The sequence below is a fragment of the Eutrigla gurnardus genome (genome assembly GCF_963514095.1).
Source record: "Eutrigla gurnardus genome assembly, chromosome: 4".
Lineage (NCBI taxonomy): Eukaryota > Metazoa > Chordata > Actinopteri > Perciformes > Triglidae > Eutrigla > Eutrigla gurnardus.
This window is the reverse complement of record NC_139918.1, coordinates 26,063,955-26,091,940: the sequence shown is the minus strand read 5'-3', so window position 1 is coordinate 26,091,940 and position 27,986 is coordinate 26,063,955. Positions and strand designations below refer to the sequence as shown.

Here is a 27,986-nt window from a genome sequence, read left to right as displayed (position 1 = left end):
CGAGCAAAGGGATGCTGTAGGCTGACCACAAGACGGAGCACCAAAAAACGTATCAGGAGACTCTCGAAGGAGGCACCGGAGGAGGGAGAGCCGGCCTCTGGCTTTGAATGGGCAGAAGCTTCACCCCGTCTGCGGTCGTCGAGTAGCCGAGGTAAGACGCCGCTCCTCCGGGTTTGTTGTTTTTCCACAGCGTCGGCGCGGATGCGTGTCGGGCCTTTTTTTTCTCGGCTTCACGCGGGGAAGAAGGTCGCTGCGTCAGGCTGTCTGACTCCACCACCGCCCGTAGAAAAACATGCATGATCTCACACACGCTGTAAATGTCATGGAAGCGGCTCGGAGGAGCAGGACGCGGGTCTGACGCAGCGCTGGATGGTGATGATGATGATGGGGTTTTTCGGGGGGTTGTTTGTGTCGTTTGTGTTTACGCGGCCTGTTGGTTGAGGCGCGGCAGGCGGAGCGGGATGGAGGAGGCGATATTTAATATATATATATACCGAGAATGTGTGTCAGACTTGTAGAGCTGCGAACTCAAGAAGGTGACGCATACATGATGATGCTGAGGAGGAGCTGTGTTTTCATCGATTGAGGTGATGGATGTGCGCGGCGCTGCCCTGAAACAGCCTTAAAAAAACACCCTAAAGCATTAAAGCCGTCATTATGGTTGAGAAAACATCAATAATAACGTGTAAATAACTGTAAATACGCGGTTTAAAGGCTCCAGCTGATGTGTTGACGTGCAGGAACGTGTGTTGTGGTCTACAGTTTCATCACAAGGCCTTCAGCCTCACAGATGAGGCCAAAGGGGGATGATGATGATGATGATGAAAGCAGCCATTTTACTATAGAATATCAGGGGTGGTGATGATCCTCATGCCCAAAATAAGTCAGCCGTTCAGAGCTTTGTGCCTCAAACTGACCTGAAAATGGAGGATGTGGACTTCACCCTCTCCTCAGTGTTTCATCATCATCTTAGCAGCAACACAGAGGATTCAACCTGTCGTTTTTAAACCTGTGTTATTTTAATTATGAAAGGTGTAATGAAACATGAAAAAGGCACCCAAACCTGGTTTTTACATCCCTCTCTTCCTACCTGTGCAGGTGCCGAGGTGTGAGCCCGAGTCGCCACACAGATCTTCTCCTGCTCACTTGCCCCTCCACCCCTCCACCCCCCCCGCCCTCCTGCACCATGGCGGCGGCTTCAGTGAAGGTGGCGGTGAGGGTCCGACCCTTCAACTCCAGAGAGATCGGGAAGGACAGCAAGTGCATCATCCAGATGACGGGAAACACCACAAGTGAGAATAAACTTTGGAGTTAAAGTGGAGTTCAACGTTGCTGAGAGATGCAATAAATAGTCTCTGCACATGTAATGGGAGCTAAATACATAAAATCCAGATCCTTAAATAAATCATGATGTTTGTTTGTTGATCCTATATTTTGGTTAAAGCCACCATTGAATTTGAATGTTACTTATTGTTACTTCGCTTTAAAATGTCAGAAAACAGTGGAGAAGTTCTAATTGTCTGTCCGACTCTCCAAGACACACGATGATGATCATCTCGCTTTCTCTGTGAATCAACATAAACTTTAAACCTCCGGTAAACAAACACTGACCGACTTCTCACTGAAGGAGGAAACTTTTACAAAATATCTGCATATTCAGAGATGATGGGTTTCTTTCAGTGAGGGAGAAGGGTTTATGTAAACGTGAGGATTTCTATTCACAGTTGAACACATTTGTAAATCTATATTAGACATAAATAAGAGTATTATTACATTATTTTATGTTTTGAAAGAAAGAAAACATTTTCTTTTCTTTCCTGCAAGCAAAAAGGTCATAAAAGTTCTAAAATAAATCTATGCATGTGGTGGAAAAGAAAACATACATTTGGATGAATGCATCAACAAATATGATACATGATAATAACATTGTAATCTTTAAAATGGTATATATTAACGTCACGTTTTTCTTTGATACCGTCTTAGTCTTAACTCTGAAGGATGATAAATTGACTTAAATGACGGCCACAGGGCACAGCCTGCTTCCTTCAGGTGTCAAATGGAGCTCAAACGGTATTGACATATTCTAGAGAAGCCCTTAGTCGGGTAATTCTCCGGTGTTCCAACCAGAATCACAGCGTCGTCGTGTAAACAACGGAGACGAGCTCACAGCAGGCGTGAGGTCAAACCCAGAAATGCAGCGTTCGCCTCAGTTATTTGTCTGCTAGGCAGCTTCGCCCGGCGCCGACGGGAGAGTGGGCAGGGACATGAGCAGGGAGACAGGCAGGGACATGAGCAGGGAGACAGGCAGGGACATGAGCAGGGAGACAGGCAGGGACACGAGCAGGGAGACAGGCAGGGACACGAGCAGGGAGACAGGCAGGGAGACAGGCAGGGAGACAGGCAGGGACACAAGCAGGGAGACGAGCAGGGAGACAGGCAGGGAGACAGGCAGGGAGACAGGCAGGGACACAAGCAGGGAGACGAGCAGGGAGACAGGCAGGGAGACAAGGAAACAAACAAAAGCTCCAGTCAGGCCTGAAGCGCTGAAGTGTGTGTGTGTGTGTGTGTGTGTGTGTGTGTGTGTGTGTGTGTGTGTGTGTGTGTGTGTGTGTGTGTGTGTGTGTGTGTGTGTGTGTGTGTGAGAGATGCAGCGACCGTCGCAGCTCTCCTCTCTCGCCAGGCGACCAAAAAGACCTCGTTGTTCTGGTTGACGTGGGATCAGCTGGTGTTAGTGTGTTTGTGTGTGTGTGTGTGTGTGTGTGTGTGTGTGTGTAAGCAAGCCTGTTGGTCCTCATTAAAGGCCAAGATTCAAACCTGCGTTGTTTCGACTCTTCATCTCCAATAACCCTCTGGAGGATTGTCTACGGGACGGACGATCACACGCTTGTTTTGGGGCCCGGTGCACCTTTTTCAGCATGGACGTGAATGTGCTGCTGTATCGCACTTGGCCACAGGGGGGCGATGCAGTGTGTTCAGAGCAGCTGCTTAGACGTCGCTCCTCCTCTCTTAAACAAGAAGATGCGTGGTGCATTTTAAACTGCAGCTTTTCATAGTTACGGCAACAAGTCCTCTTTGTTCTTTCTCTCAGCCGAGTTCAGACTCATGTTGTTTAAATGCCACACAGACTACTCATGTTTACAACCCGCCTGTAGGGGGCAGCACCCACTGAGACTACAGACCTGTTACAGACCAGTGGTGGGACATACTGAGACTACAGACCTGTTACAGACCAGTGGTGGGACCCACTGAGACTACAGACCTGTTAAAACAGACCAGTGGTGGGACCCACTGAGACTACAGACCTGTTACAGACCAGTGGTGGGACCCACTGAGACTACAGACCTGTTACAGACCAGTGGTGGGACCCACTGAGACAACAGACCTGTTACAGACCAGTGGTGGGACCCACTGAGACTACAGACCTGTTAAAACAGACCAGTGGTGGGACCCACTGAGACCACAGACCTGTTACAGACCAGTGGTGGGACCCACTGAGACTACAGACCTGTTAAAACAGACCAGTGGTGGGACCCACTGAGACCACAGACCTGTTACAGACCAGTGGTGGGACCCACTGAGACTACAGACTTGTTACAGACCAGTGGTGGGACCCACTGAGACTACAGACCTGTTAAAACAGACCAGTGGTGGGACCCACTGAGACTACAGACCTGTTACAGACCAGTGGTGGGACTCACTGAGACTACAGACCTGTTACAGACCAGTACTGGGACCCACTGAGACTACAGACCTGTTACAGACCAGTGGTGGGACCCACTGAGACTACAGACCTGTTACAGACCAGTGGTGGGACCCACTGCGACTACAGACCTGTTACAGACCAGTGGTGGGACCCACTGAGACTACAGACCTGTTACAGACCAGTGGTGGGACCCACTGAGACTACAGACCTGATACAGACCAGTGGTGGGACCCACTGAGACTACAGACCTGTTACAGACCAGTACTGGGACCCACTGAGACTACAGACCTGGTACAGACCAGTGGTGGGACCCACTGAGACTACAGACCTGTTACAGACCAGTGGTGGGACCCACTGAGACTACAGACCTGTTACAGACCAGTGGTGGGACCCACTGAGACAACAGACCTGTTACAGACCAGTGGTGGGACCCACTGAGACTACAGACCTGTTAAAACAGACCAGTGGTGGGACCCACTGAGACTACAGACCTGTTACAGACCAGTGGTGGGACCCACTGAGACTACAGACCTGTTACAGACCAGTGGTGGGACCCACTGAGACTACAGACCTGTTACAGACCAGTGGTGGGACCCACTGAGACTACAGACCTGTTACAGACCAGTGGTGGGACCCACTGAGACGACAGACCTGTTACAGACCAGTGGTGGGACCCACTGAGACGACAGACCTGTTACAGACCAGTACTGGGACCCACTGAGACGACAGACCTGTTACAGACCAGTGGTGGGACCCACTGAGACTACAGACCTGTTACAGACCAGTGGTGGGACCCACTGAGACTACAGACCTGTTACAGACCAGTGGTGGGACCCACTGAGACGACAGACCTGTTACAGACCAGTGGTGGGACCCACTGAGACTACAGACCTGTTACAGACCAGTACTGGGACCCACTGAGACTGCAGACCTGTTACAGACCAGTGGTGGGACCCACTGAGACTACAGACCTGTTACAGACCAGTGGTGGGACCCACTGAGACTACAGACCTGTTACAGACCAGTACTGGGACCCACTGAGACTACAGACCTGTTGTGTCTCCTGTTCTGAAAAGAGCCAAAAACAATCAAGAAAAAGTGATCATGATGGAAAATTACAAAACCTATTTGTGAAATCCGGCTCCAGCCCCCCCGGGACCCTGAATACAGGATGAACGGTAGACGATGGATGGATGGATATTTGTGAAATTGAATTAAGGTGCAAATGGTGTGAGAGATGCGACGTGTAGAGTCATAACTGGTATTGATTGAAGTGTTTTAACACTTTGCATTCTCGCTGGAAATGGACTGAAACGACAGGAGAAGCAGGTCATTAGAGGAACTCAGGTTCTGATCCTCCTGTTTTGCTCCATTTCAGCGATCCTGAACCCAAAACAGCCGAAAGAAAACAAGAGTTTCAACTTCGACTTTTCCTACTGGTCCCACACCACGGTGAGAACTCCAGTACTTCATCTGAATATTGATCTGTTACTGTTGAAGCAGCCTGTGTGATGTCTATCAGAGACGTCGGTTCATGCTGTGATGTGGTTCCCTTCTGTCCTCTCTGCAGCCGGAGGACATCAACTATGCGTCCCAGGTGCAGGTGTACCGGGACATCGGAGAGGAGATGCTGCTCCACGCCTTCGAAGGATACAACGTCTGCATATTTGCATACGGCCAGACCGGAGCGGGCAAAAGCTACACCATGATGGGACGGCAGGAGCAGGACCAGCAAGGAATCATACCTCTGGTAATCATAATACATTATTATATTATATTACACTCATGTTCCAAAATCAGCAAAATAAATCAAAGATGCAACTTTGACCACAACGATGATCTTCTTTTTTAGCTGTGTGAGGATCTTTTCACAAAGATCAGCGGCAGCAATAACGACAACAACAAGTCTTACTCTGTGGAGGTGAGCTGTCTGTCTGACTGTCTGTCTGTCTGTCTGTCTGTCTGTCTGTCTGTCTGTCTGTCTGTCTGTCTGTCTATCAGTCTGTCTATCCATTCATTCTTTCTTTTGTTCGTTCGTTCGTTCCTTCCTTCCTTCCTTCCGTTCGTTTGTTCTTCCTTCCTTCCTTTCTTCCTTCCTTTCTTTTTCTTTCTTTCTTTCTTTCTTTCTTTCTTTCTTTCTTTCTTTCTTTCTTTCTTCCTTTCTTTCTTTCTTTCTTTCTTTCTTCCTTCCTTCCACCCTTCCATCCTTCCTTTCTTCGTTCCTTTCTTTTTCTTTCTTTCTTTCTTTCTTTCTTTCTTTCTTTCTTTCTTTCTTTCTTTCTTTCTTTCTTTCTTTCTTTCTTTCTTTCTTCCTTCCATCCACCCTTCCATCCTTCCTTTCTTCCTTCCTTTCTTTTTCTATCTTTCTTTCTTTCTTTCTTTCTTTCTTTCTTTCTTCCTTTCTTTCTTTCTTTCTTTCTTTCTTTCTTCCTTCCTTCCACCCTTCCATCCTTCCTTTCTTCGTTCCTTTCTTTTTCTTTCTTTCTTTCTTTCTTTCTTTCTTTCTTTCTTTCTTTCTTTCTTTCTTTCTTTCTTTCTTTCTTCCTTCCTTCCACCCTTCCATCCTTCCTTTCTTCGTTCCTTTCTTTTTCTTTCTTTCTTTCTTTCTTTCTTTCTTTCTTTCTTTCTTTCTTTCTTTCTTTTTTCTTTCTTTCTTCCTTCCTTCCTTTCGTTTGTTCCTTTCTTCCTTTCTTTCTTTCTTTCTTTCTTTCTTTCTTTCTTTCTTTCTTTCTTCCTTCCTTCCTTCCTTCCTTTCGTTTGTTCCTTCCTTCCTTCCTTCCTTCCTTCCTTCCTTCCTTCCTTCCTTCCTTCCTTCCTTCCGTTCGTTCTTCGTTCCTTCCTTCCTTCCTTCCTTCCTTCCTTCCTTCCTTCCTTCCTTCCTTCCTTCCTTCCTTCCTTCCTTCCTTCCGTTCGTTCTTCGTTCCTTCCTTCCTTCCTTCCTTCCTTCCTTCCTTCCTTCCTTCCTTCCTTCCTTCCTTCCGTTCGTTCTTCGTTCCTTCCTTCCTTCCTTCCTTCCTTCCTTCCTTCCTTCCTTCCTTTCTTCCTTCCTTCCTTCCTTCCTTCCTTCCTTCCTTCCTTTCCACATATCTCAGCTGGCATTATAATGATATCGTAGCATCAGATATTCTGAAGCTCATTATCTTGAATGTGATCTTGTATTGATTATCTTGAATGTGATCTTGTATTGATTATCTTGAATGTGATCTTGTATTGATTATTTGAATGTGATCTTGTATTGATTATCTTGAATGTGATCTTGTATTGATTATCTTGAATGTGATCTTGTATTGATTATCTTGAATGTGATCTTGTAGTAACGATCACAGATTAAGTGACTCTGTGCCTCCTCCAGGTGAGCTACATGGAGATCTACTGTGAGCGTGTGCGTGACCTGCTGAACCCCAAGAACAAAGGAAACCTGCGTGTCCGGGAGCATCCTCTGATGGGACCCTACGTTGAAGACCTGTCCAAGCTGGCCGTCACCTCGTACAACGACATCCAGGACCTGATGGACTCTGGGAACAAGGCCAGGTAGCAGAGTGAGACCGTGAGATGATGGAGTGTGAGTCAGTGATAAGGACCTAACACAGCGTTGTGTTTCCAGGACTGTAGCCGCCACCAACATGAATGAAACCAGCAGCCGCTCCCACGCCGTCTTCAACATCATCTTCACTCAGAAGAAACACGACATGGACTCGGAGAACACGTCGGAAAAGGTTTACACAACGAGCCCCGCCCCGTTTTATTTCTGCTTCTCAGACAAAGAAATCAATAAGAGGAATATTCTGGTTTCACCTCAGCAGAAATCATTTTTATGACCTGTTTATGACTTGAGTGGAGGCCGTCTGTGGGGAGGTTCTGATGAATGTGTTGTTCTTATTGATTGATCACATTTTATTGCCAAGCTCTCCCAGTTTTTTTTCTTTTTGAGAGAGAGAGAGAGAGCATTTTATTTTGAAAATCTTTTGTATCGTCACAGGTCAGCAAGATCAGCCTGGTGGACTTGGCTGGCAGCGAGAGAGCCGACTCGACCGGAGCTAGTGGAACCAGACTGAAGGTGCTTTTACTTCAGCATTCATAAAGGAGATGCAGACAAACTGAACTGTTTTAACGCAACATTTCAAGTTAAAAAATGTACGAATAAATGAACAATACTTTTATCTGCAGGAAGGAGCAAACATCAACAAATCTCTAACTACATTGGGGAAAGTTATTTCTGCTCTGGCTGAACTGGTATGGCGTTTTCACACTTTTATGTTACATATACATGCATATTATGTTTTTATTTCATGTTTCTAATACAAAATCGTTATTTCTCTTTTAACTATCAGGCTTTAGTTCCACCAAACAAGGTCAGTAATATGCTAATTTACTTATATAGCTACTATTTTAAAACAAAGTGATGAGAGAATGAATGGTGTTTTTTATTTTGTGTACAGAACAAGAAGAAGAAGAAGGTGGAGAGTTTTATTCCCTACAGAGACTCCGTTCTGACTTGGCTGCTGAGGGAGAACCTGGGTACGCACACTTCATCATAAAACTTCCTTATATCCAAATAAATACACGTCCTCTGTCGGCTCATCTCTTACTCTACCTTTCAGGAGGAAACTCTCGTACGGCCATGGTGGCTGCTCTCAGCCCGGCTGATATTAACTACGACGAGACCCTCAGCACCCTCCGGTGAGAAAAACCTCAAATACCTCTCTTAAAAAATAAAAAAAAAGATCATTCAATTCATCGTTTTCCATGTAAATTTTACATTTATACGACCTGACGCACTGATTAGATATTGCATCATTTCCTGCACATATTTGCATATTATTGAGTCATGGAGGTTATTTGTGGACTCTCACAAATGCCTGCTGACCTTTTGCACTTTGCAATGTTTTTTTTTTAGCATCCTAACAATTTTATGGCACTTATTTGAAGTCAGATCACTTCTCTGACTGGTCCTTTTTGAAAAAAAAATCGTACCAAAGCCCCCCAAATCCGTGCTGTTTTCATTTTCACTGTGTGCTACATTCCTGCCAATTAAAAAGCTTTGCATCAAAGATGAGACTTAAATTATTGAGGTATTTTTTCATTTTGCATGTAAAACACTGCAGGGTGCCTGCGCTGACATATCATTGGTTGTTAGCTTAATGGCTTGTTGACCTCCATGACCTCTCTCCCCCTACAGGTACGCCGACCGCGCCAAACAGATCCGCTGCAACGCCGTGATCAACGAGGACCCCAACAACCGTCTGGTGCGCGAGCTGAAGGAGGAGGTGGCTCGCCTCAGAGACCTGCTGTATGCTCAGGGCCTGGGAGACATCATAGAGAGTGAGTCCACACACACACTCACACACACACACACACACACACACACACACACACACACACACACACACACACACACACACACACACACACACACACACACACACACACGTGTGCCGTTTTGTGTTCCTGACTGTACGTGCAGGGCGGAGGTTGACAGTTTAACGTGGAGTGTGGGTGTGTCTTCTCTCCTCTGTCCTAGCAGCGTATCGCTGCACCGGCCCCGCCGTCGCTGCTCTGAAATGTGTGTATAACTTTAGCAAGCCTGCGCTTTGCAACCAATAGAAATGAGTCTCGAGCCGGCCGTCCTCCTCCGACCACACTGGAGACCCAACTACCAAAATCCAAGAGACATAAATGTCATAAATTAAGTAAAACATTCAAACCTGACTTGAATCTTTAAAGTAACACAATTGTCATCTATTAAGTTACTCTTTTCTCAGGAATTCTGCAAAATGGCCTCCTTTTTTCTTTCCACTAGTGCTGGTTTCCATATAATATGTGAATCCCCCCCCCTTCCTGATTTAATATCAGAAGTCCAAGCTCTTAATACTTTCATCCTTATAACACAAATTGGCTGTTTTGCCCTGTGATCCTGTAGCTGTTCATTTAGACTCTTAGTTTCTGCAAAGAAAATGACAAAAATAAAAAGCGGACAGAGTTGAAGCATTTTGTTTTCCACTCGTGTTCATGGAAGAAAGGATTGACTGGGAGGACGCCATTTCAGATTGCTGAGGAACTCCTTATCTTTGCATCCTGATGGTCTGAGTCTGAGTTAATTGAAGCTTTGAGTCGGGTCCTGCTGAGCTGAACTCTTCCTACGCATTAGGACATGCAGAACATGATAAAAACAAAAACATCAGGCTGCACTCTTATTGCATTGCAGTGATGTTTTATATTTTTTGGTTTTATTTCTCATGACATTCTCATGCATACGTGTATTTCAGCATCGGAGAGAGAAAAAAAAAAACAGCTTCTGGTCTCTAGCTTTCATTCTGTTTGGCATTTTTTGCTCAGTTTGCTCCTCTCTCTCTGCGATGGCTTTGGTGAAATGACTTCTGCTTCTTGGATCCATTATTTGAGCTTTCTCTTCTTTTTTTTGTACTCCTCCCCCATTGTTCCCCCTATCTATTTCCTTTTTTTATCTGTTTCTCTGCGTGTTCCTTTCAACCCCCCCGCCCGGTGTCTCTCCTTAACTACCCGGCGTCTGCTCCGTCCTTTCCGTTCCTTCCTTCCTCGCTCACTTCCATGCAACGCCTCTCTCTCTGGCAGACCTGTGCGATTACAAGAACTTTGAAAATAATCGCCAGGCTGTCAATCAAAGGGGTGATCTCTCCGCAGTGTCCAATGCCATGACAGGAATGAGTCCCTCCCCCTCGCTCTCGGCCCTCACCAGTCGCGCCGGGTCCATCGCCAACCTCCACGACCGCATCTTCAGCCCGGCCAGCGAGGAGGCCATCGAGAGGCTCAAGGTAGGAAGCAGGAGGAGTTCAGGGTGCTGGGAGAGGGAATAATCAGCTTCGTGTTGAATCCAAGATTTAGCTAAATGAATAATTCTTATTCGTGTGATGTTTAGATCTTCATCTTATTTTGACCAACAGGAAACAGAGAAAATCATCGCAGAGCTCAATGAGACCTGGGAAGAGAAGCTGCGACGTACCGAGGCCATCCGTATGGAGAGGTTGGTCAGACACATTCAGGCCTGATTCATGGCATCCGATCAGATCATCCTCCCCCAAGACATTTACAAGACATTTAAACTCAATGAAAACAAATGTGTGTGCGTGTATAATCATATTATATAATCATCCCAAACCTTAAAATCCGTAAAATGTTCTTTGTTGTCATTTGACCAAGCGATCATCACTTCATAGGAAGCGTTATCCATCATCATGTCAGTCAAAATCATTCTCACTGTGGTGCTAAACCCAGATTCTTCTATCCCAAGTGGGTATGTGTCGTATCTGTCGTTTACCAACATGTTGCTTCCTGCAGAGAGGCCCTGCTGGCTGAGATGGGCGTCGCCATGAGAGAAGATGGAGGCACTGTCGGCGTTTTCTCCCCGAAAAAGGTACGACGCTCGTCGCTGCTGCGCGGTTTGATCCGTTCACGACATCCGACCAACACATGTGTCGTTATCCCCCTTTCAGACGCCTCACCTGGTGAACCTGAACGAAGACCCGCTGATGTCAGAGTGTCTACTGTATTATATCAAAGATGGCATCACCAAGTAGGCGTGTTTTCCTGTTCAGGTTTAATCCAGATACTAATCCAGCCGTTTCTCTGAGCTGTGTTAATTGGATTACCGGACCTCTCCCTCAGGGTCGGCCGTGAAAATGCAAAGACCCGCCAAGACATCGTTCTCAGTGGCCATTTCATCCGAGATGAGCACTGCACCTTCAGCAGCACCACAGGCCCTCAGGGGGAAGGTAGAGGCAACAAAACTCTTAGTGAAAGTGAAGACGGCCATGTTGTATACGTGTGGACGACTCATCGTAATAATGTAATCTTCTCTTGGACAGGATGCGTCACCATGGAGCCGTGCGAGGGGTCGGAGACGTACGTCAACGGGAAGAGAGTGAGCTCCCCCACTGTTCTGAGATCTGGTACGTGTGGTGTTTCATCACATTTTTATTTTATTTAATATAATAAAGGCTTAAAATGAAGCAACTGTACCAAAGGAAGAAATACGATAAATTGATCAGAAGAGTCACATTTTTATAGCCGATGTGGGAACAAGTGTATGAAAATGCTACCAAAGAAATAGAATACATTTTATTTCGAACATTTAAAAAAATAATCAATATAATAGATTTTACAGAAAAAATAATATCGGAAAACAACATAAATGTGTAAATAAAAGGTTGAAAAAGGAGTAAGAAGAAGCACTATGCTTTCCTGGTCCTACTCCATACTAATACAACATCTTCAATACATTAATTACATAACCCCACCTCTCCCCCCCCCCCGGGTCCATCCAAGAATAAAACACTATATTTCTACTTTACATGATTGCATTTTCTTAGCAAAAAAACAAAACAAAAATACCAATGATTATCAGATTGCTTTACATTCCTTCCTCCGTTCTATACCTCTTGAAAATTATTGTTTTCTGCATCTTTTCCAGTATAACAACTGTTGTGTTTTCCGTGTGCTCCTTCTAGGGAACCGCATCATCATGGGGAAGAGCCACGTGTTCCGCTTCAACGACCCGGAGCAGGCTCGCCTGGAGCGAGAGAGGACGCCGTGCGCCGAGACGCCGGTGGAGCCGGTGGACTGGGCGTTCGCTCAGAGGGAGCTGCTGGAGAAACAAGGCATCGACATGAAGCAGGAGATGGAACAGAGGTGTGCCTTAGTTACTATTTCATTATAGTGTTTATTGTCCATTAAAAGCATCCCCATTAGCTGATGATCTTCCCGGGGTCTGACTCCCAGGAAAACATTACAGGACAAACAACGAAACGGAACAGAGCAAACAAAAAAATAAAGCTGGAGGTTGTCTATTAACAATTAAATATTCATAAAAATAGTTCGTTTTTTGCACTATTACCACAGACAGAAACTTTTGCTGCTACTTTCTTACATATACATAGTAGACTCTTATATTCTATTGTTTATTTTTAGTATTAGTGAATGTCTTTATGTGTTTGTTATTGTTTACTAAGGCGTGGGACAGTGACAGTGACTCCTTTGTTAGTCTGGTACATGTGAAGAAATTGACAATAAAGTTGAGGAACTCACATTGTTCCAGCCTCCCACTACCGAGTCTCTCATCTGCATGCCAACAAACACCTTTTAAATAAGGATTTCCTTTTGATGTAGTGGATGTTTTAGAGGTATGGTGTTCCAAAATATGACTTTTCTAACACGTCGTTTTGAATCGCTTTCAGGCTTCAGGAGCTGGAAGATCAGTACCGCAAGGAAAGAGAGGAAGCCAGTAACCTGCTGGAACAGCAGAGGCTGGTGAGTGATTAACTATTCAAAATCTGTCATTTAAAAACACAAAAACATTCTGTTGTTGATCTGGATCACGTTTTCTTTCAGGACTATGAGAGTAAACTGGCGGCTCTTCAGAAACAGGTGAACTCTCGGTACCTGGAGTCTCCTGAGGAAGAAGAGGAGCCCGAAGAGGAAGGTGATACTGTCACTTTAACTCGCTGACTCGTGCCAACAGGCTTTCCTTTGGTGAGAATGTCCTCTCATGTATATGGCGTGTCCCCTTCAGTGCCGTGGACGCCGCGTGAGACCGAGTTGGCTCTGTGGGCCTTCAGGAAGTGGCGTTTCTACCAGTTCACCTCTCTCAGGGATCTGCTGTGGGGCAACGCCATCTTCCTCAAAGAGGCCAACGCCATCAGTGTGGAGCTGAAGAAAAAGGTGGGGTCATGTGACATGTGTCATTATTATGAGACAGATTTTTATGACTCTACTTCCAAATATGCTACATTTTGCTGTAAAAGTCTTAAGATTGACTCAAATCTCTCTTTTTTTTTTTGTTGCCTTGTTTTTATCGCTGTCTAAAATCACAATACTCTTCTTGCAGTATAAGATTAATCATTCGTTTTAAGTGGATATTTGGCACCAATACTGGATTTCCACCATGATTTAGCTCAGTGAGTCATCACAAAGTCATACACAGGATGCTGCATATTGAATGTAAGCTCTGCCCAGACATCCATTTAATAATAGGTGCATTTTAGGCCAAAATGAAACTGTACTGCTTCGTGTCTCGCATAGTTTTTTATTTTAATAAGCAGAATATCACACTCTTACTTTTATAATGAGTATTGCAGCTTTAAAAACCCTTCTTTAAATCTGTTGTTTGTAGACTGTTTATAGTTTAGAGAATGTTTTAGGTTATAAATCTGTCTGCTACTTCAGCACCACGGACAGCGGCATGGATTCATCATAGACCCGGCTGCTGACATGTGATCGAGGCCGTAGATTCAATTTTTTACAACCCCTCAGTTCAATAAAAGATCAATGAGTCATAGACTAGAACAACACATTCAATAAACAGCCTCTCCGCCCCTCTAGTCTCTCTGCTGCTGGGGGATGGGAGGGGGATTTGCAGGTTAACAATCACCCCCCGCTTGTAGAAATGATGTTGTTTAATGAAGACAAATATTACCATATCAATCCTCTTCTTTATTCTAGCAATAGGAATTGATTTTGCATGTATATTCAAATTGAGGTTTGTATTTCCAAGTCTCTGCTGCAGTGACTTGCTATTTTAAGAATGGTGAAATCCTCATTTCATACTGCAGATGTGACGCACTCTGCAGGGTATAAACCTGCAGTCACTCATGTTTTTTATGTCTCCTGTCGTCCACAGGTGCAGTTCCAGTTCGTCTTGTTGACGGATACGCTCTACTCCCCCCTGCCCCCCGACCTGCTGCCCTCGAGCGCCGCCAAAGAGAGGGAGAGACGACCTTTCCCCCAGACCATCGTCGCCGTCGAAGTGCAAGATCAGAAGAACGGAGCCACACATTACTGGACTCTGGAGAAACTCCGGTACGGTGGTTATGTCAGATCAGGACAAAGTGGGAATGAATGCTGATACCATGGTGCATGTCTAGGTAATCCCATATGGGACACATCTGATGCATAATACTAAAAAACAAACTATGCATATTGCTACATGCAAAACAAATCCAAATGAGGTTTAAAAGAACCACAAGAATACTAACTATTCAGCTTTATATCCCGTTTTGGTCCACACACACTCACAGTATAGAAAGGCAGGCCCTTTGTTTGAATGTTGCTCTCTCTACACGCTGCCCCCTGCAGGCAGAGGCTGGACCTGATGAGGGAAATGTACGACCGAGCTGCCGAGCTCCCCAGCAGTGCCGTGGAGGACTGCGACCACGCTCTGACTGGAGGCGACCCCTTCTACGACCGCTTCCCCTGGTTCCGTCTGGTCGGCAGGTACGTCGTCTCCCCGTCCTCCCCGTCGGTATTAATTTAAAACGCTTCTTATTGCACATTTCATTGCCTAACTCCTCCTCAGGGCGTTCGTGTACCTGAGTAACCTGCTGTACCCGGTGCCCCTTGTGCATCGTGTGGCCATCGTCAGTGAGAAAGGAGAGGTGAAGGGCTTCCTCAGAGTGGCTGTGCAGGCCATCTCAGGTACAAATACAGGTCTAATGTCACATTATCACAATCACAAGCTGCTGAACGTGTTGTTGAAGTTGTCTCGCTGTCTTGCCTCCCTTCAGCTGATGAGGAGGCCCCTGATTATGGCTCTGGTGTGAGACAGTCCGGCACCGCCAAGATCTCCTTTGAAGACAAGCAGTTTGAGAAGGTACTGATATGCTATTAGCATTGAGTTTGAGAGCTGGAGCTTCTCTCTGAATGTTAATGTTTGGTGTAAATGGGAGTGCTTTTTTATCTGGTCCCAGTTCCAGACCGAGTCGTGTCCTGCTGGTCTCTCCCAGACCAACACCTCCCAGGAGGAGCTGCGGTTCGTGGAGGGAGAAGGACAGAGCGCGGAGATAGGAATCTCTGCCGATGAAGTCAACAACAACACCTGTCCAGGTGAGGTGTCGACACCAGAACGCTCCAGGTTTGACCCGGTATTGTATTTTCCACCCAGCTAATGTTCATGGTATGTCATCAGTAGAGGAGCCCTGCAGCCCAGTGAAGAGTTCCAGTCTGGGTCTGGATCTTCCTCTGGACCTCTCCCCGGAGAAAGCTCTGTCCCACCTGAGGATCGGCAGCACCTTCACCTTCAGGGTCACCGTCTTACAGGCCTCCAGCATCTCAGCCGAGTACGCCGACATCTTCTGCCAGTTCAAGTGAGTTTCACCCCCGTCTCCACCAAAGTCCTGGAAATGGACATGTTGTCTCTGTAGTTGTCTCTCTCTATACTGTGGAAAAAGTATTTTAATATCTTACAATTGGACTTTCTACTATTAAAAAATACTAGTACATTAATAAATGAGCACATGTTATTAACACTCAATCTGCAGAAAGATTATCTCACTAAGATGCAAATTGAGTCGTCAATGCTTCATAGTTTATTCACCAAGTTGTAGAAATCTGTCGACTGACTATGTTTTCTATTTGACAATAATATTGACTTAATGTGAGAGAAATATCAGTCTGATATCAGTCTGATAGAATGGCGTTTCTTCTCCAGCTTCATCCATCGCCACGACGAAGCTTTCTCCACCGAGCCGCTGAAGAACACGGGCAGAGGACCTCCGCTGGGCTTCTACCACGTTCAAAATGTACACGACATTCACACCCACTGTTACCAAACGTTACACATTACCAAACGGTGAGAGCTGAATTTCCTCTCGTGTGTCTCAGATCACAGTGGAGGTGACTAAATCCTTCGTGGAGTACATCAAGACTCAGCCCATCGTGTTCGAGGTGTTTGGTCACTATCAGAAACAGCCGTTCCCTCCGCTGTGCAAGGACCTGATCAGGTGAGCACCCGTTACATTTACGGTAGATTCATACTGGGCTCCTTTTTGTAATTTACATATTTTAAATATTATTTGTTTAATTATTTTACTTTTTTTAAATTAATTCCAGTGGTATTTTACTTTTATTATTTTTATTATTATTATTATTATTAGTAGTAGTAGTAGTAGTAGTATATATATATAATAATACATTATTATTACATATTATATTATATTATATATTATATTATATTATTATATATATATTATATTATTATATATTATGTTTTAAATCTTTTTAATTATTTTACTTTTTTCAAATTAATTTTCAGTGGTATTTTACTTTACTTTTATTTTATTACTATGATTAATTATTATTATTATACTACTACATATATATTCAAATAATAATGTATTATTATTATTATTATTTTATTATTATTATAATATTTAGATGGAACTAACGTTTCCTCATGGTTTTGTCTTGTGTTTTCAGCCCACTGAGACCCTCCAGGAGACAGTTCCCCCGCGTGATGCCCTTATCCAAACCAGGTTAGAAGTTATATTTCATTATGAAAAAAGTTTTATTTATTCATAATATAATTTTTGGTCATGGTTTCTTCTTGTCTTTTCGTTGACTCCAGTGCCGGCCACAAAGCTCAGCACTCTGACCCGCTCCACCGCCGGACCGTGTCACGCCAAATACGACCTCATGGTCTTCTTTGAGATCTGTGAGCTGGAAGCTAACGGAGAGTGAGTGGCATCTTTGCATCTCGTAGATCATCCTGCACGCACAAAGAATACTCTTTTTCTGTTTTCTGAATCTGCAGTGAATATAATATAAACATGAACTGGTTATTTCCCTTTCCTGCAGCTACATCCCAGCTGTAGTTGACCACAGAGGAGGGATGCCCTGCCACGGCACGTACCTGCTGCATCAGGTCTGACCATCACCCCAAACTACCTGCTGTATATTTATGTCCCATAGTCTAGAGTGTCCAATATCATTAGCTGTATATGTGTGTATGTATGTGTATATATATATATATATATATATATATATATATATATATATATATATATATATATATTAGGGGTGGGTAAGAATATTGATACAGCAATATATCGCAATACTTTGCCGCCCAATACAATATCGATTTTTCAATTCCAAAGATCGATTAAAAAAAGATTCACGTTGAGACGCGTTGTGAATGCAGTACTTTAATTTGTCCTCTGATCAATATCATCTGATGTACGTATACAGGTACTTGTGTTTTCATCTTTATTTATATTGCGATATCGTGATACGTATCGTATCATGACCCAAGTATCTTGATACGTATCGTATCGTGACCAAAGTATCGTGATACGTATCGTATCGTGACCAAAGTATCGTGATACGTATCGTATCTTTCATATATATATGAAGTGGTTTTACGTTTCTCTCGACTCCACAGGGCATCCAGAGGAGGATCACGGTTACCATCGCTCACGAAACAGGAAATGACATCGAGTGGAAAGAGGTGAAGGAGCTGGTTATCGGTGAGTAACGAGGACCTTAAAGGCACCTTTTGTCCGAGTTGATTTAGATGAAATCACCGGAATGAATCGTCTGTTTGACTTCAGGTCGTATTCGAAACACGCCGGAGGCCGATGAGACCATCATAGACCCCAACATCCTCTCCCTCAACATCCTGTCTTCTGGATACTTCTGGCCAAAACACAACGACAAGTACACATTCACACAGATTTTGAATTTACTGCTTGATTTCTCTCTCTGTATTTGTTATTTCATAGCAGATTCCTCTTTGAATTAATTAATGCTACATCTCAGTTGCTTTGCTTCGTAGTTCCTCCACGTCGCTTCAGCGTGCCTTTTTTATAATCCCGTACTATTTGGCTTCGATGCGTTTTTCCGTTTGCATGTATGGTTTGCTGAGTTCAAACTTTTAACGGCTGCAGTTAAAAGTTTCTAACTCGTGTCCTGTTTCTCTTTATCCTTTGCTAATGCCAGCGTCTCCTTGGGAGTTGATCATAGGTATAAATTACTCATCTTTTAAAATCTTTAAAAACAATTATTTGTTCTGATAACAAATGTGCTCACAGGCTTTTTTATGAGGTTGACACTTTTCTTCTTTAAAGATGTGCTAATTGATGTTTTTGCACATGGCAGAACATTCTACCGCTTCGAGGCAGCGTGGGACAGCTCCATGCACAACTCCCTGCTCCTCAACAGAGTCACTCCCTACGGGGAGAAGATCTACATCACCCTCTCCGCCTATCTGGAGGTATCGAGACCTCCCTGAGAATAAACTCCAAAACATTCAGACTCTCCTGGATTCTGACGTGTTGCTGTCTTTATATATTCAGATGGAGAACTGCACTCAGCCAACGGTGATCACCAAAGATTTCTGCATGGTGTTTTATTCCCGTGACGCCAAGCTGCCGGCGTCTCGCTCCATTAGAAACCTTTTCAGCACCGGCTGCCTCCGGCCGTCTGAGAGGTAGATTCACGGATTCATACGTCCGTCTGAGAAACGGGTTCAGTTACATGTATTATAAACCTTGTCTCTCCCTCTCAGTAACCGTGTCACCGGAGTCTATGAGGTCACGCTCTGCCACGTGGCGGACAACGGGAGTCCAGGTGAGGCCCAAATCAATCAAGAAAGCCTTTCAACTACAGGTGCTGGTCAACGAATTAGAATAATTTGAAATAGTGCAATCATTAAATTCTTTGAATGCATTTTTTGTGCAGAAAGCAAATCAGGTGTTCACCGCACCTGTCCTACTCGTTAGACTAATCACAGAACTCGTTACCTGTAAAAAATTTGCTCAGCTGAGCTTTCCAAAAGGCCCATTTAGGCCATTTAACTGTGACACTGTTGTTTTATTGAATTAGAATAATGGAGAAACCGTTTCATTGAATTAGAATAAATGCTTGAATTTTTGTTTTCTGTGAAGAGTGTTCACTGTGCAGTATAAAGTCAGGGTTGAGTAGAATTTCTAAGTTGTAAAATCAATCATGGGTAAGCAGCGCGACCTCTCAACCGGAATAGTGGCTCAAATTCAAGCCCTTCGCCAACAAGGCTTGACCCAAACTAAAATTGCTGAGCAGCTCGGCATCAGCCAGTCTTCCGTCTGCAAAGCTCTCAAGAAAAACTGCAGCAAGCGCACCAACTGTTCCGGCGTCCGAAAAACTTCTGCTCGCGACAACAAGCAGCTGAGAAAGATCGCAGTCAGCAACCGGTTCAAGTCCACTTCCGAGCTCACCGACTTGTGGAACAAGCAGACCGGCGCTGACGTCTCCAGATCAACCACTTACCGTCGTCTGCGCGAACTCGGCTTCAAATCTCGCGTTCCAGCAGTAAAACCGATGCTGAACAAGAAACAAATGGAGAAACGGCTGAAGTGGGCCAAAGAACACGTCGAGTGGACTGCTGAAGACTGGCAGAAAGTGGTCTTCAGTGACGAATCACGCTTCTGCATCTCCTTCGGTGACCAAGGTCCTCGTGTCTGGCGTCGTGGTGGCGAAACCTACAACCACGAGTGCATGAAAAGATCCGTCAAGTTTCCCCAGAGCGTTATGGTCTGGGGATGCATGTCCGCTCGAGGTGTAGGGAGACTCTGCTTCCTCAAGACGACTGTCAATGCTGCCGTATATCAAGATGTTCTGGAAACGTTCCTGATTCCGACTGTTGAGGAACAGTTCGGCGAAGAAGACTTCATATTTCAACAGGATCTTGCACCGGCTCATGCGGCAAAGTCGACCAAAGATTGGTTCACTAAAAAACAGCTTGAAGTTTTGGCATGGCCGGCCAACTCGCCTGACCTCAATGTCATTGAAAACCTTTGGGCCATCGTCAAGCGGAAAATTCGCGACAGAAAGCCTACTACGCTGGACCAACTGAAGCAGAACATCGCCACTGCCTGGGAAGCTGTGAGTGCGGAAACTTGCGACAAGCTGGTCAAATCGATGCCGCGGAGACTTCAGGCAGTCCTACAAGCCAAGGGGGCAGCCACAAAATACTGAGAAAGTGATGATTCTAATTATAATAAAAATTATTCTAATTCAATGAAACGGTTTCTCCATTATTCTAATTCAATAAAACAACAGTGTCACAGTTAAATGGCCTAAATGGGCCTTTTGGAAAGCTCAGCTGAGCAAAATTTTTACAGGTAACGAGTTCTGTGATTAGTCTAACGAGTAGGACAGGTGCGGTGAACACCTGATTTGCTTTCTGCACAAAAAATGCATTCAAAGAATTTAATGATTGCACTATTTCAAATTATTCTAATTCGTTGACCAGCACCTGTAGTTTGTTTTTTTAATTTAAAATACTCACTGAGCATCTTCTTCTTCTTCTTCTTCTTCTTCTTCTTCTTCTTCTTCTTCTTCTTCTTCTTGTTCTTCTTCTTCTTGTTTTTCAGGCATGCAGCGGCGTCGCAGGCGTGTGCTGGACACGTCGGTGGCGTACGTCCGAGGGGAGGAGAACCTGGCCGGGTGGAGGCCTCGCAGCGACAGCCTCATCCTGGACCACCAGTGGGAGCTGGAGAAGCTCAGTCTGTTGCAGGAGGTCAGTTTGTAGCCTGAACCGGTTAAAAACAGAATAAATAAGATACATTTTATTGTTTCAGAACAGTTGCTGTCCCGTGAAAACCATGTGTATCCAAGTTTCATCATTTCCCAGCTGGTCCACGAGGATTTTAATGGTTTCTCCCACAGGAGCACTTAATCTTCCAGATATCTGAAAACATTTAAGATCACATATTCAAGGTTTTCTCTGGACAGGCAAATGATTATGGGTGGATTAGACGATGACATAACTCACGTTTCAAATCTCCCCAACATTGAGAACGGTTGTTATTCAAACCAGATGTTCAACAATGAAGGATAACTCTGCAGCTGCACTGCCTGATACCACATTTACCATCTACAGATACACCATAGATACGCTTATATGTTGACATTTGAAGAATATTTTAATTAGTTCTGCACAATTCATCAATACACCTGCCATTTTCAAATCTCAGGACGTGCAGTTTTTTGTCCAAATGTCAGTTTAAATGAAACCGTGTCCTGGCCAACACATCGTACTCTGCAGACTTAGACACACTTCTTTGTTGGGTACAGATCTCTGCTACAGACACCATAATCATCAAAAAATGAGAATAATGATGTAAAAATGATGATGTCTGCTATTATCAGATAATCACAGGCAAGATGAGCATATTTATATCATTCAACCCTGATTTTAATTTGAAAACCAGGACTGCTGACCGTTTGTGTGTTTAGGTGGAGAAGACCCGGCACTACCTGCTGCTGAGGGAGAAGCTGGAGGCGACGCTGCAGGCGGGACAGGACGCGCTCTACAAGGGCGGCGACATCAGCGATTTCACAAAGAGTCCCGTCCTGAGCCTCAGTCCAGGAGGCGGTCCGGCCCTCGACGCCGCCAACCAGAGGCAGAGGGAGCTGGCTGCCAAGGTGACTGCTGCTCCCGAGGCTGACCGAGGAAACCTGTTTTTATTTTTAACTATTTCAATCAGACACAGAGTTTTTATTTCAACTGTTTTCCTTTGCAGTGTCTGCGTCTGCTGATGCACACCTTCAACAGGGAGTACAGCCAGGTGAGCAGCAGTGCCAGTGAGAGCAAGGTGAGCCCCAGCCTAGACCCTCTAACCGGCCCGCTAATCCTGCTGAACCTAGAGCTAGATCCTAGAGCTAGAACCTAGAGCTAGATCCTAGAGCTAGAACCTAGAGCTAGAACCTCAAGCTAGCGTTCACCGATGTACTGCCACTAAATATTTAAGCCCCGCACTTCAACCACTCCGCATTCATTCATTCATTATTCAGTCATTTCTTTTCAGCACCGATTCCTTCCTCTACTTTCATAATATCACTCCTTTGTTTTAACTTGATCAGTAGACCGTGTTAATATTAATATTATTGTTAATATTATTAAATAATAAGTCTTCAGCTTCAACAGGAAACCATCTTTTTGGCATCCAAAACCCATTTATCCATATTTCATACCATAAAATAATTTAAGGTTTCCCCTCCTCCCATACCCCTTATTGCCCCCCCCCCCCTTTAGAGTCTGCAAGGCTTCCAGTCACCTGATTTAACTCCTGCATGTCCTCTTTAACATAATAATCAGCGAGGGGCTCTAAGATAATGAAGATTAATGGTGAAGAGATGGTTTTTGTTAGAAAATGACAAATATTCTGATTGAATTGTTCTCTGAATGCATGTCTGTGTCGTTTGTGCTTAATTGTTTGCCGATATGTTTTGTCTGTATCTGTATTTGTCTCTGTGTGTGTGTGTGTGTGTGTGTGTGTGTGTGCTTCTCTGTGCACGATTTGTTGTGAATGTGTTTTCTGTGTGTGTGTGTATGTGTGTGTGTGTGTGTGTGTGTGTGTGTGTGTGTGTGTGTGTGTGTTTTAGCTCTCTGAGATGTCCGCGTCTCTAATGAGAGACTCCTGCTCGTCAGGACTGAGCACGCTCACTCCGTCCTCCACCTGCCCCTCACTGGTCGAGGGACATTATGACATCAGGTGTGTACATTATGACATCACACTCGTCTCAGTGTCAGTTTAACACACAGGTCGGGTTTTCAGATCCTTCGCTCCACTGTACACGGAAATACAACAACTTCCCTTCAATTTACCAGATGAGCTCCTTTTTAAAAGTGTTTTATTATTATGAATAACATATTGTTGGACTATTATTGCTGATGCAATAACATGTTAGCATCTTTTTAATCTTGTAGCAGGTCACATGGACCTTTATAAAGTAGTATAACATTTAAGTACTCACTCACTTTCTTGATAAAACATTGTAAATCCAGAATTTAAAAATGTTTACTTTCCTTTTTTTAAAAGTAAGAGTTACAGGTCGAGACGGCGCATTGAATCAGTTAAACCTTGTTCCTTTGATCAATAAAGTATCTATCTATCTATCTATCCATCCATCCATCTATTTACAACATGTTTATGTTGTGTAGACACACTGAACCCAGCTCCGAAGCGTCCACACCAGATCTGGACCCGTACAGCCCCGTGGACAGGAAGAAGGTTCTCCGAGGATGCACCTTTGTGCCCGACATACAGGAGATCCGTGTCAGGTCAGTTAAAGATAGCATCTCTGTCTCTACTGTCTGGGGAACAAGCGTCGTTTCAGTAAAGGTCGTAGATTCATCTCAACGTGTTTCTGTCATCGTCTGCAGCCCCATCGTGTCCAAGAAGGGCTACCTGCACTTCCTGGAGCCCCACACCAGCGGCTGGGTGAAGCGCTTCGTGGTGGTGCGCCGGCCCTACGTCTACCTGTACCGCAGCGAGAGGGACAGCGTGGAGCGGGCCGTCATCAACCTGTCGTCTGCCAAGGTGGAATACAGCGAGGACAAGCAGACCCTGCTGCGGGTACGACCACGCCTCCGTTCGGCAGTAATCTCCAGATTTAATAAGCGATCTAAATGACGTTAAGTCCCCTCGTGTCTGCAGACCCCCAACACGTTCGCCGTGTGCACGGAGCATCGTGGGATTCTGCTGCAGGCCACCAACGACAAAGAGATGCACGACTGGCTGTACGCCTTCAATCCTCTCCTCGCCGGCACCATCAGGTGAGTGGAGGAGGGGCTGGGAAAACCACCGGAGCCCATGTACGTCAGCCTTGTATTATTAATGTATTATTATTATGACATGATTGGACTAGGATGTTGCAGATAGCCTCGAATTGACAACTATTTTAGGTTTGTGACTCCATAAGATAAAATCTCATGTACCTGGTTATGTTTTCATAAATAACGTGCATAAAAGTCGGAGCACCTCTTGTTCTTTTTGAGCCCTTCAGCTGAATATCCAAACATTTTAAATACTTCTACTACTATACTACTACCAACACCAAATGCAGTTGAAACCCTATTTTTAGACTTACTTCCCCTTTGTCCGATCTCCGCAGGTCGAAGCTCTCCCGGAGAAAGTCGGTCCAGTCGGTGCCGTCGGCTCTGAGGATGTGAGAGGTGAACCGGCCCGGTGGGCAAAACAACAAAACAAAAATGTACAAAACAATACAATCTAAACGCTCCATTCTCCGTCCTGCTCACTATAAACAAACGTATACATGAACCACGTAAATAACCTTCTGTATGACGACCAGTTCCAAACATCGCTCCATCCCTCGTCCCTAAACCCAACAAAACCATCTTTTCTCGCTCTTTATTCATTTTTTTTTTCCAGTTGCCACCTGAAAACTCTGCATGGTGTGCCCCCCCCCGACCTTTAGAATAAATATAGGACAAACTAACCCGTTTATAAACGCTCCTCTCCTTTGGGTTTTCATTAGCTTTCATGTTAAAAAGAATCTGTCATCTGTGAGAGTCATTATGTGGTCACTTCATAATAACTGACTATTAGTCCCAGATTTAAATCAGCCGTTATTTCTAACACCATCAAGGTGAGTGGGGGGGCGGGGCGGGGGGGGGGATGACCGCTCCATCATACATACTGTACATTACCTAACGTTTGGATTGGCTAGAGCAGAGGCGCCTTAATGCACGGGCTTACCTGGGCTTCAGCCGGGGCCTCGACCAATCAGGGGCCTCTTAATAATAATAATTATTAGTAGAGTGTTTGGTTCACACAGCAAAAAGATCATTTTAACATTAAAGTAGCATGAGGGGTTTTGTGAGGACGAAAGGGTACGTTGTTGTTGTTGTTGTTGTCGTCGTCGTCTTCTTCTTTTCTTTTATGAAAACTGAGTTTGTTGGCTAGATTAAGGCAAAATTCATCTACTATCTGGAGAGATAACTCATGTCCTTGCTTTGTTCTCATTATGAGCTTCTCTTGCTGTTATGAATAATCCCTTGTGCATAGAACCAGAGAAGGTAACGTGACTTACCATTAATATTGTAGGTTATTTATTTCTATACAGGAGCACTGAGCGGTTTAGTTGCATGGCACTTTACTGTCTTTATTGAGTTAACGTATCGTATCATTGATGTTTGAACCAAAGCGTTATTTTGCTTGTTTCTAATTGCTTTAAATCACTACTGTGTTAACAGACGTTTAAGATGTTGTAGAAAATGACGCTGGACATTTTGGGGAATATGATTATTTGCTTTTTTTTAAAAGAGTTAGATGAGAAGATTGATCCCAATCTGTACTGCTGCAGTAAATAAGAGGCTCAGCTAACTTAGCTTAGCTTAGGATAAAGACCAAAAGTAACAATATTTGCTGACTGGCACCTCTAAAGCACTACAGAAAGCAATTAAACATATTTCCCCAAATCGTTTAAATATTGCTTTACACTAGTCAATGCCACCTTAATTAACCTAAGATGTTTTACATGATATAAAGGCGACACCAAGAGGATAATGTTCTGTATGTGGGTCGTTTAAAGGGCCAGTGTGCAGCATTTCGGGGGTTCTCTTGGCAGAAATTGAATACAATAATTAATAATAATTTTGTGTATAAACACCTGAGAGTGAGAACAGTACAGTAGCCCTGAATGGACAAACCAAATCCTAGATGGGGAGAAAGTTACAATCTGCAACCTCGCCACTAGATGCCGCCAAATCCCTACACACTCGGCCTTTTAACCCCCGTCCAATCAGCACTTATTTTGTCTGTCATGGGCCAGCGGAGTCACTATTCAGTCTCCTCTAGTAGCTAAACGTAGAGTCGGCGTGACCTTGGACCTGCAGGGCTGGCGAGGGCGGTCGCTTCGAGTGGGCAAGAGCGTTGTCCATGCACCAGATAGTGCCTCCCCCTTTCTTCGCCTCCTTTTTCTCCTCTTCATCGCTAGTCACCAACACAAAGCTTTTATGTCGAGTCAAAGTAGATGCTGTGAATCTTTTTATTCATTTCTATCTGTATTGATGATCTATGTCAATGTTTTGGAGAGTGAATATGATCAATGATGCTATAGAGTATGTTGGTATAGCCCGTTTCTGTACAGCGTATATATAAATATATATGTCATTATCATGAATTGTAAATGTTTCAAAGCAACCCCACTCTTAGCTTTTGTACTGTCGACATATTTAGATGGCTTGATGCTCGTTTCAGAAACCAGTACAGTATAATTAGGTGGTGTTTACTTTTATGTCCTTTTATGATGGTTTCCAGGTGCTTGTCTGGTATTTTTTTTTTTTTTTTTTGCATTATACCAAGATGACCCCAAATGTTGGTTTGAGATCAATGTTATCAGCGGAAGGAAAAAGGTGACTAAAATGTATATTTGAGGCAGACATAATTAAGAATTTATATTCTATTATTTGAATTTAAATGGATTCTATCCACATATGATTTTCACGGTGAAGACGTGGTCAGCCAACCATTCTGTTTTGTCTGATTCCGATCATCTTTTTATACTTATAATCATATAATAATATACTAATAAATATAATATTATAATCGTATATCAGAATGTATTCAGGAGTCTGCATGCCACAGGCCAACCAACCTGCTGAGCAACGCAGCCCAATGCTTCTGACCTATATTTCCATTCAACTTTAGATTTGTTGCTTGATTGTCCGTCATTCTTTTTTCAATATTATTCCACTAGGTCTTTTTGGTGTAACCAACGTCGTTTGCTTTTTATTTATATTTATATATATATATATAGTCTGCTGGAACAGAAGGCGAATGAAACATTTTATTTATAAAGTTTAGAAGGATAGATTATATTCTTAAATGATATTGCACTCATGCACAAGGCATCTTTATTTAATATGATTTTCGTACGATTTTAAGAATGTATGAGGAAATACATGTTATTTGTATTTAATTACGACCCCACCCTTTTTGCTTCAGCAATCAAAACCACCAACAACAACACTGCAACTGATTGCATTGATTGTGTTTTTTGTGTGTGTTTCTGTGTGTACTGGCAGATGACTTGAGATGCTTCCAGCCTAGTAGTTTAAGGGAATCATGTTTTCGTGAGTTTCAGTGCACTGGCCAATAATTGTGGAAAGGTTGATTCATTTATATTTGGCTGCTTTTTAACTGTCATAGCTCTGGATCGAAGCATGCAGGTCCACCTTATCTTCTGCTGTCCTCTCTCCTGCCTTACGCTTGCTAATGAAAACAGCTTTCTCCCCCCCGCCTCCCCCCCCGAAGTGCTGCTTGTAAAGTATTGTCATTCATGATCCTGTAATGACTAACTGGAAACCTTCCTCTTGGCTCTGTCTTGTATATAAATGGAGATCTGTCTGTCGTGTCTCGTCACACAGATAACTCTCTCTTCCTCTATACCATGATGAATAATAAGAGCAACTTTAAGTGTCACCTCCAGAGTGAAGAGTGCTGATCGGGGATCAGTTTTGCACATTTCAGTACAGTGTGGGGGGGTGAGGTGGCCGGGTAGATGATCCCAGGTCTGCCACTCTTGCTCTGAGCTGACTGAAGGAACAGGTCTGGGACCCCCCCCCCCCCCCCCCGTGATGAAGTCCTGATCTCAGTTTATCTTTTTGAGTGTTCTGGAGTTTTCTCATGTCTGTGGACACGTAACAAAAGTTGTCAAGAAAAAATAAAAACAACCCCCCCCTCCCCAAGGC

The 27,986-nt window shown here is 44.2% G+C and overlaps 1 protein-coding gene across 1 annotated transcript; it reads left to right on the top strand.

The window, feature by feature from the left end:
- Nucleotides 1-2: 2 nt before the first annotated feature.
- Nucleotides 3-27,012, top strand: kif1ab (kinesin family member 1Ab). Its single transcript, XM_084006827.1, has 49 exons — nt 3-151; nt 1,099-1,292; nt 5,082-5,155; nt 5,274-5,453; nt 5,556-5,624; nt 7,056-7,234; nt 7,308-7,419; nt 7,683-7,760; nt 7,871-7,936; nt 8,035-8,055; nt 8,143-8,221; nt 8,305-8,383; nt 8,883-9,025; nt 9,228-9,266; nt 10,364-10,494; nt 10,624-10,703; nt 11,018-11,093; nt 11,173-11,252; nt 11,345-11,451; nt 11,545-11,628; nt 12,187-12,367; nt 12,913-12,985; nt 13,067-13,157; nt 13,248-13,396; nt 14,355-14,533; nt 14,810-14,947; nt 15,030-15,148; nt 15,238-15,323; nt 15,421-15,556; nt 15,639-15,816; nt 16,161-16,251; nt 16,334-16,452; nt 16,928-16,983; nt 17,076-17,184; nt 17,306-17,372; nt 17,889-17,973; nt 18,058-18,163; nt 18,446-18,469; nt 18,605-18,719; nt 18,802-18,935; nt 19,014-19,075; nt 20,860-21,005; nt 21,725-21,913; nt 22,012-22,083; nt 22,874-22,983; nt 23,433-23,552; nt 23,655-23,847; nt 23,929-24,047; nt 24,386-27,012. The coding sequence occupies exons 2-49, from the start codon at nt 1,187-1,189 to the stop codon at nt 24,441-24,443; spliced, it is 5,088 nt and encodes a 1,695-aa protein (XP_083862953.1). The 5' UTR covers nt 3-151; nt 1,099-1,186; the 3' UTR covers nt 24,444-27,012.
- Nucleotides 27,013-27,986: the final 974 nt, after the last annotated feature.

Excerpts from the sequence above, each read along its gene's own strand:
- kif1ab (XM_084006827.1), top strand. The coding sequence starts at position 1,187 with ATGGCGGCGGCTTCAGTGAAGGTGGCGGTGAGGGTCCGACCCTTCAAC. Across the intron at positions 12,986-13,066 it reads TGCTGGAACAGCAGAGGCTG|GACTATGAGAGTAAACTGGC; the intron begins GTGAGTGATTAA and ends GTTTTCTTTCAG. Across the intron at positions 13,158-13,247 it reads AGAGGAGCCCGAAGAGGAAG|TGCCGTGGACGCCGCGTGAG; the intron begins GTGATACTGTCA and ends TGTCCCCTTCAG.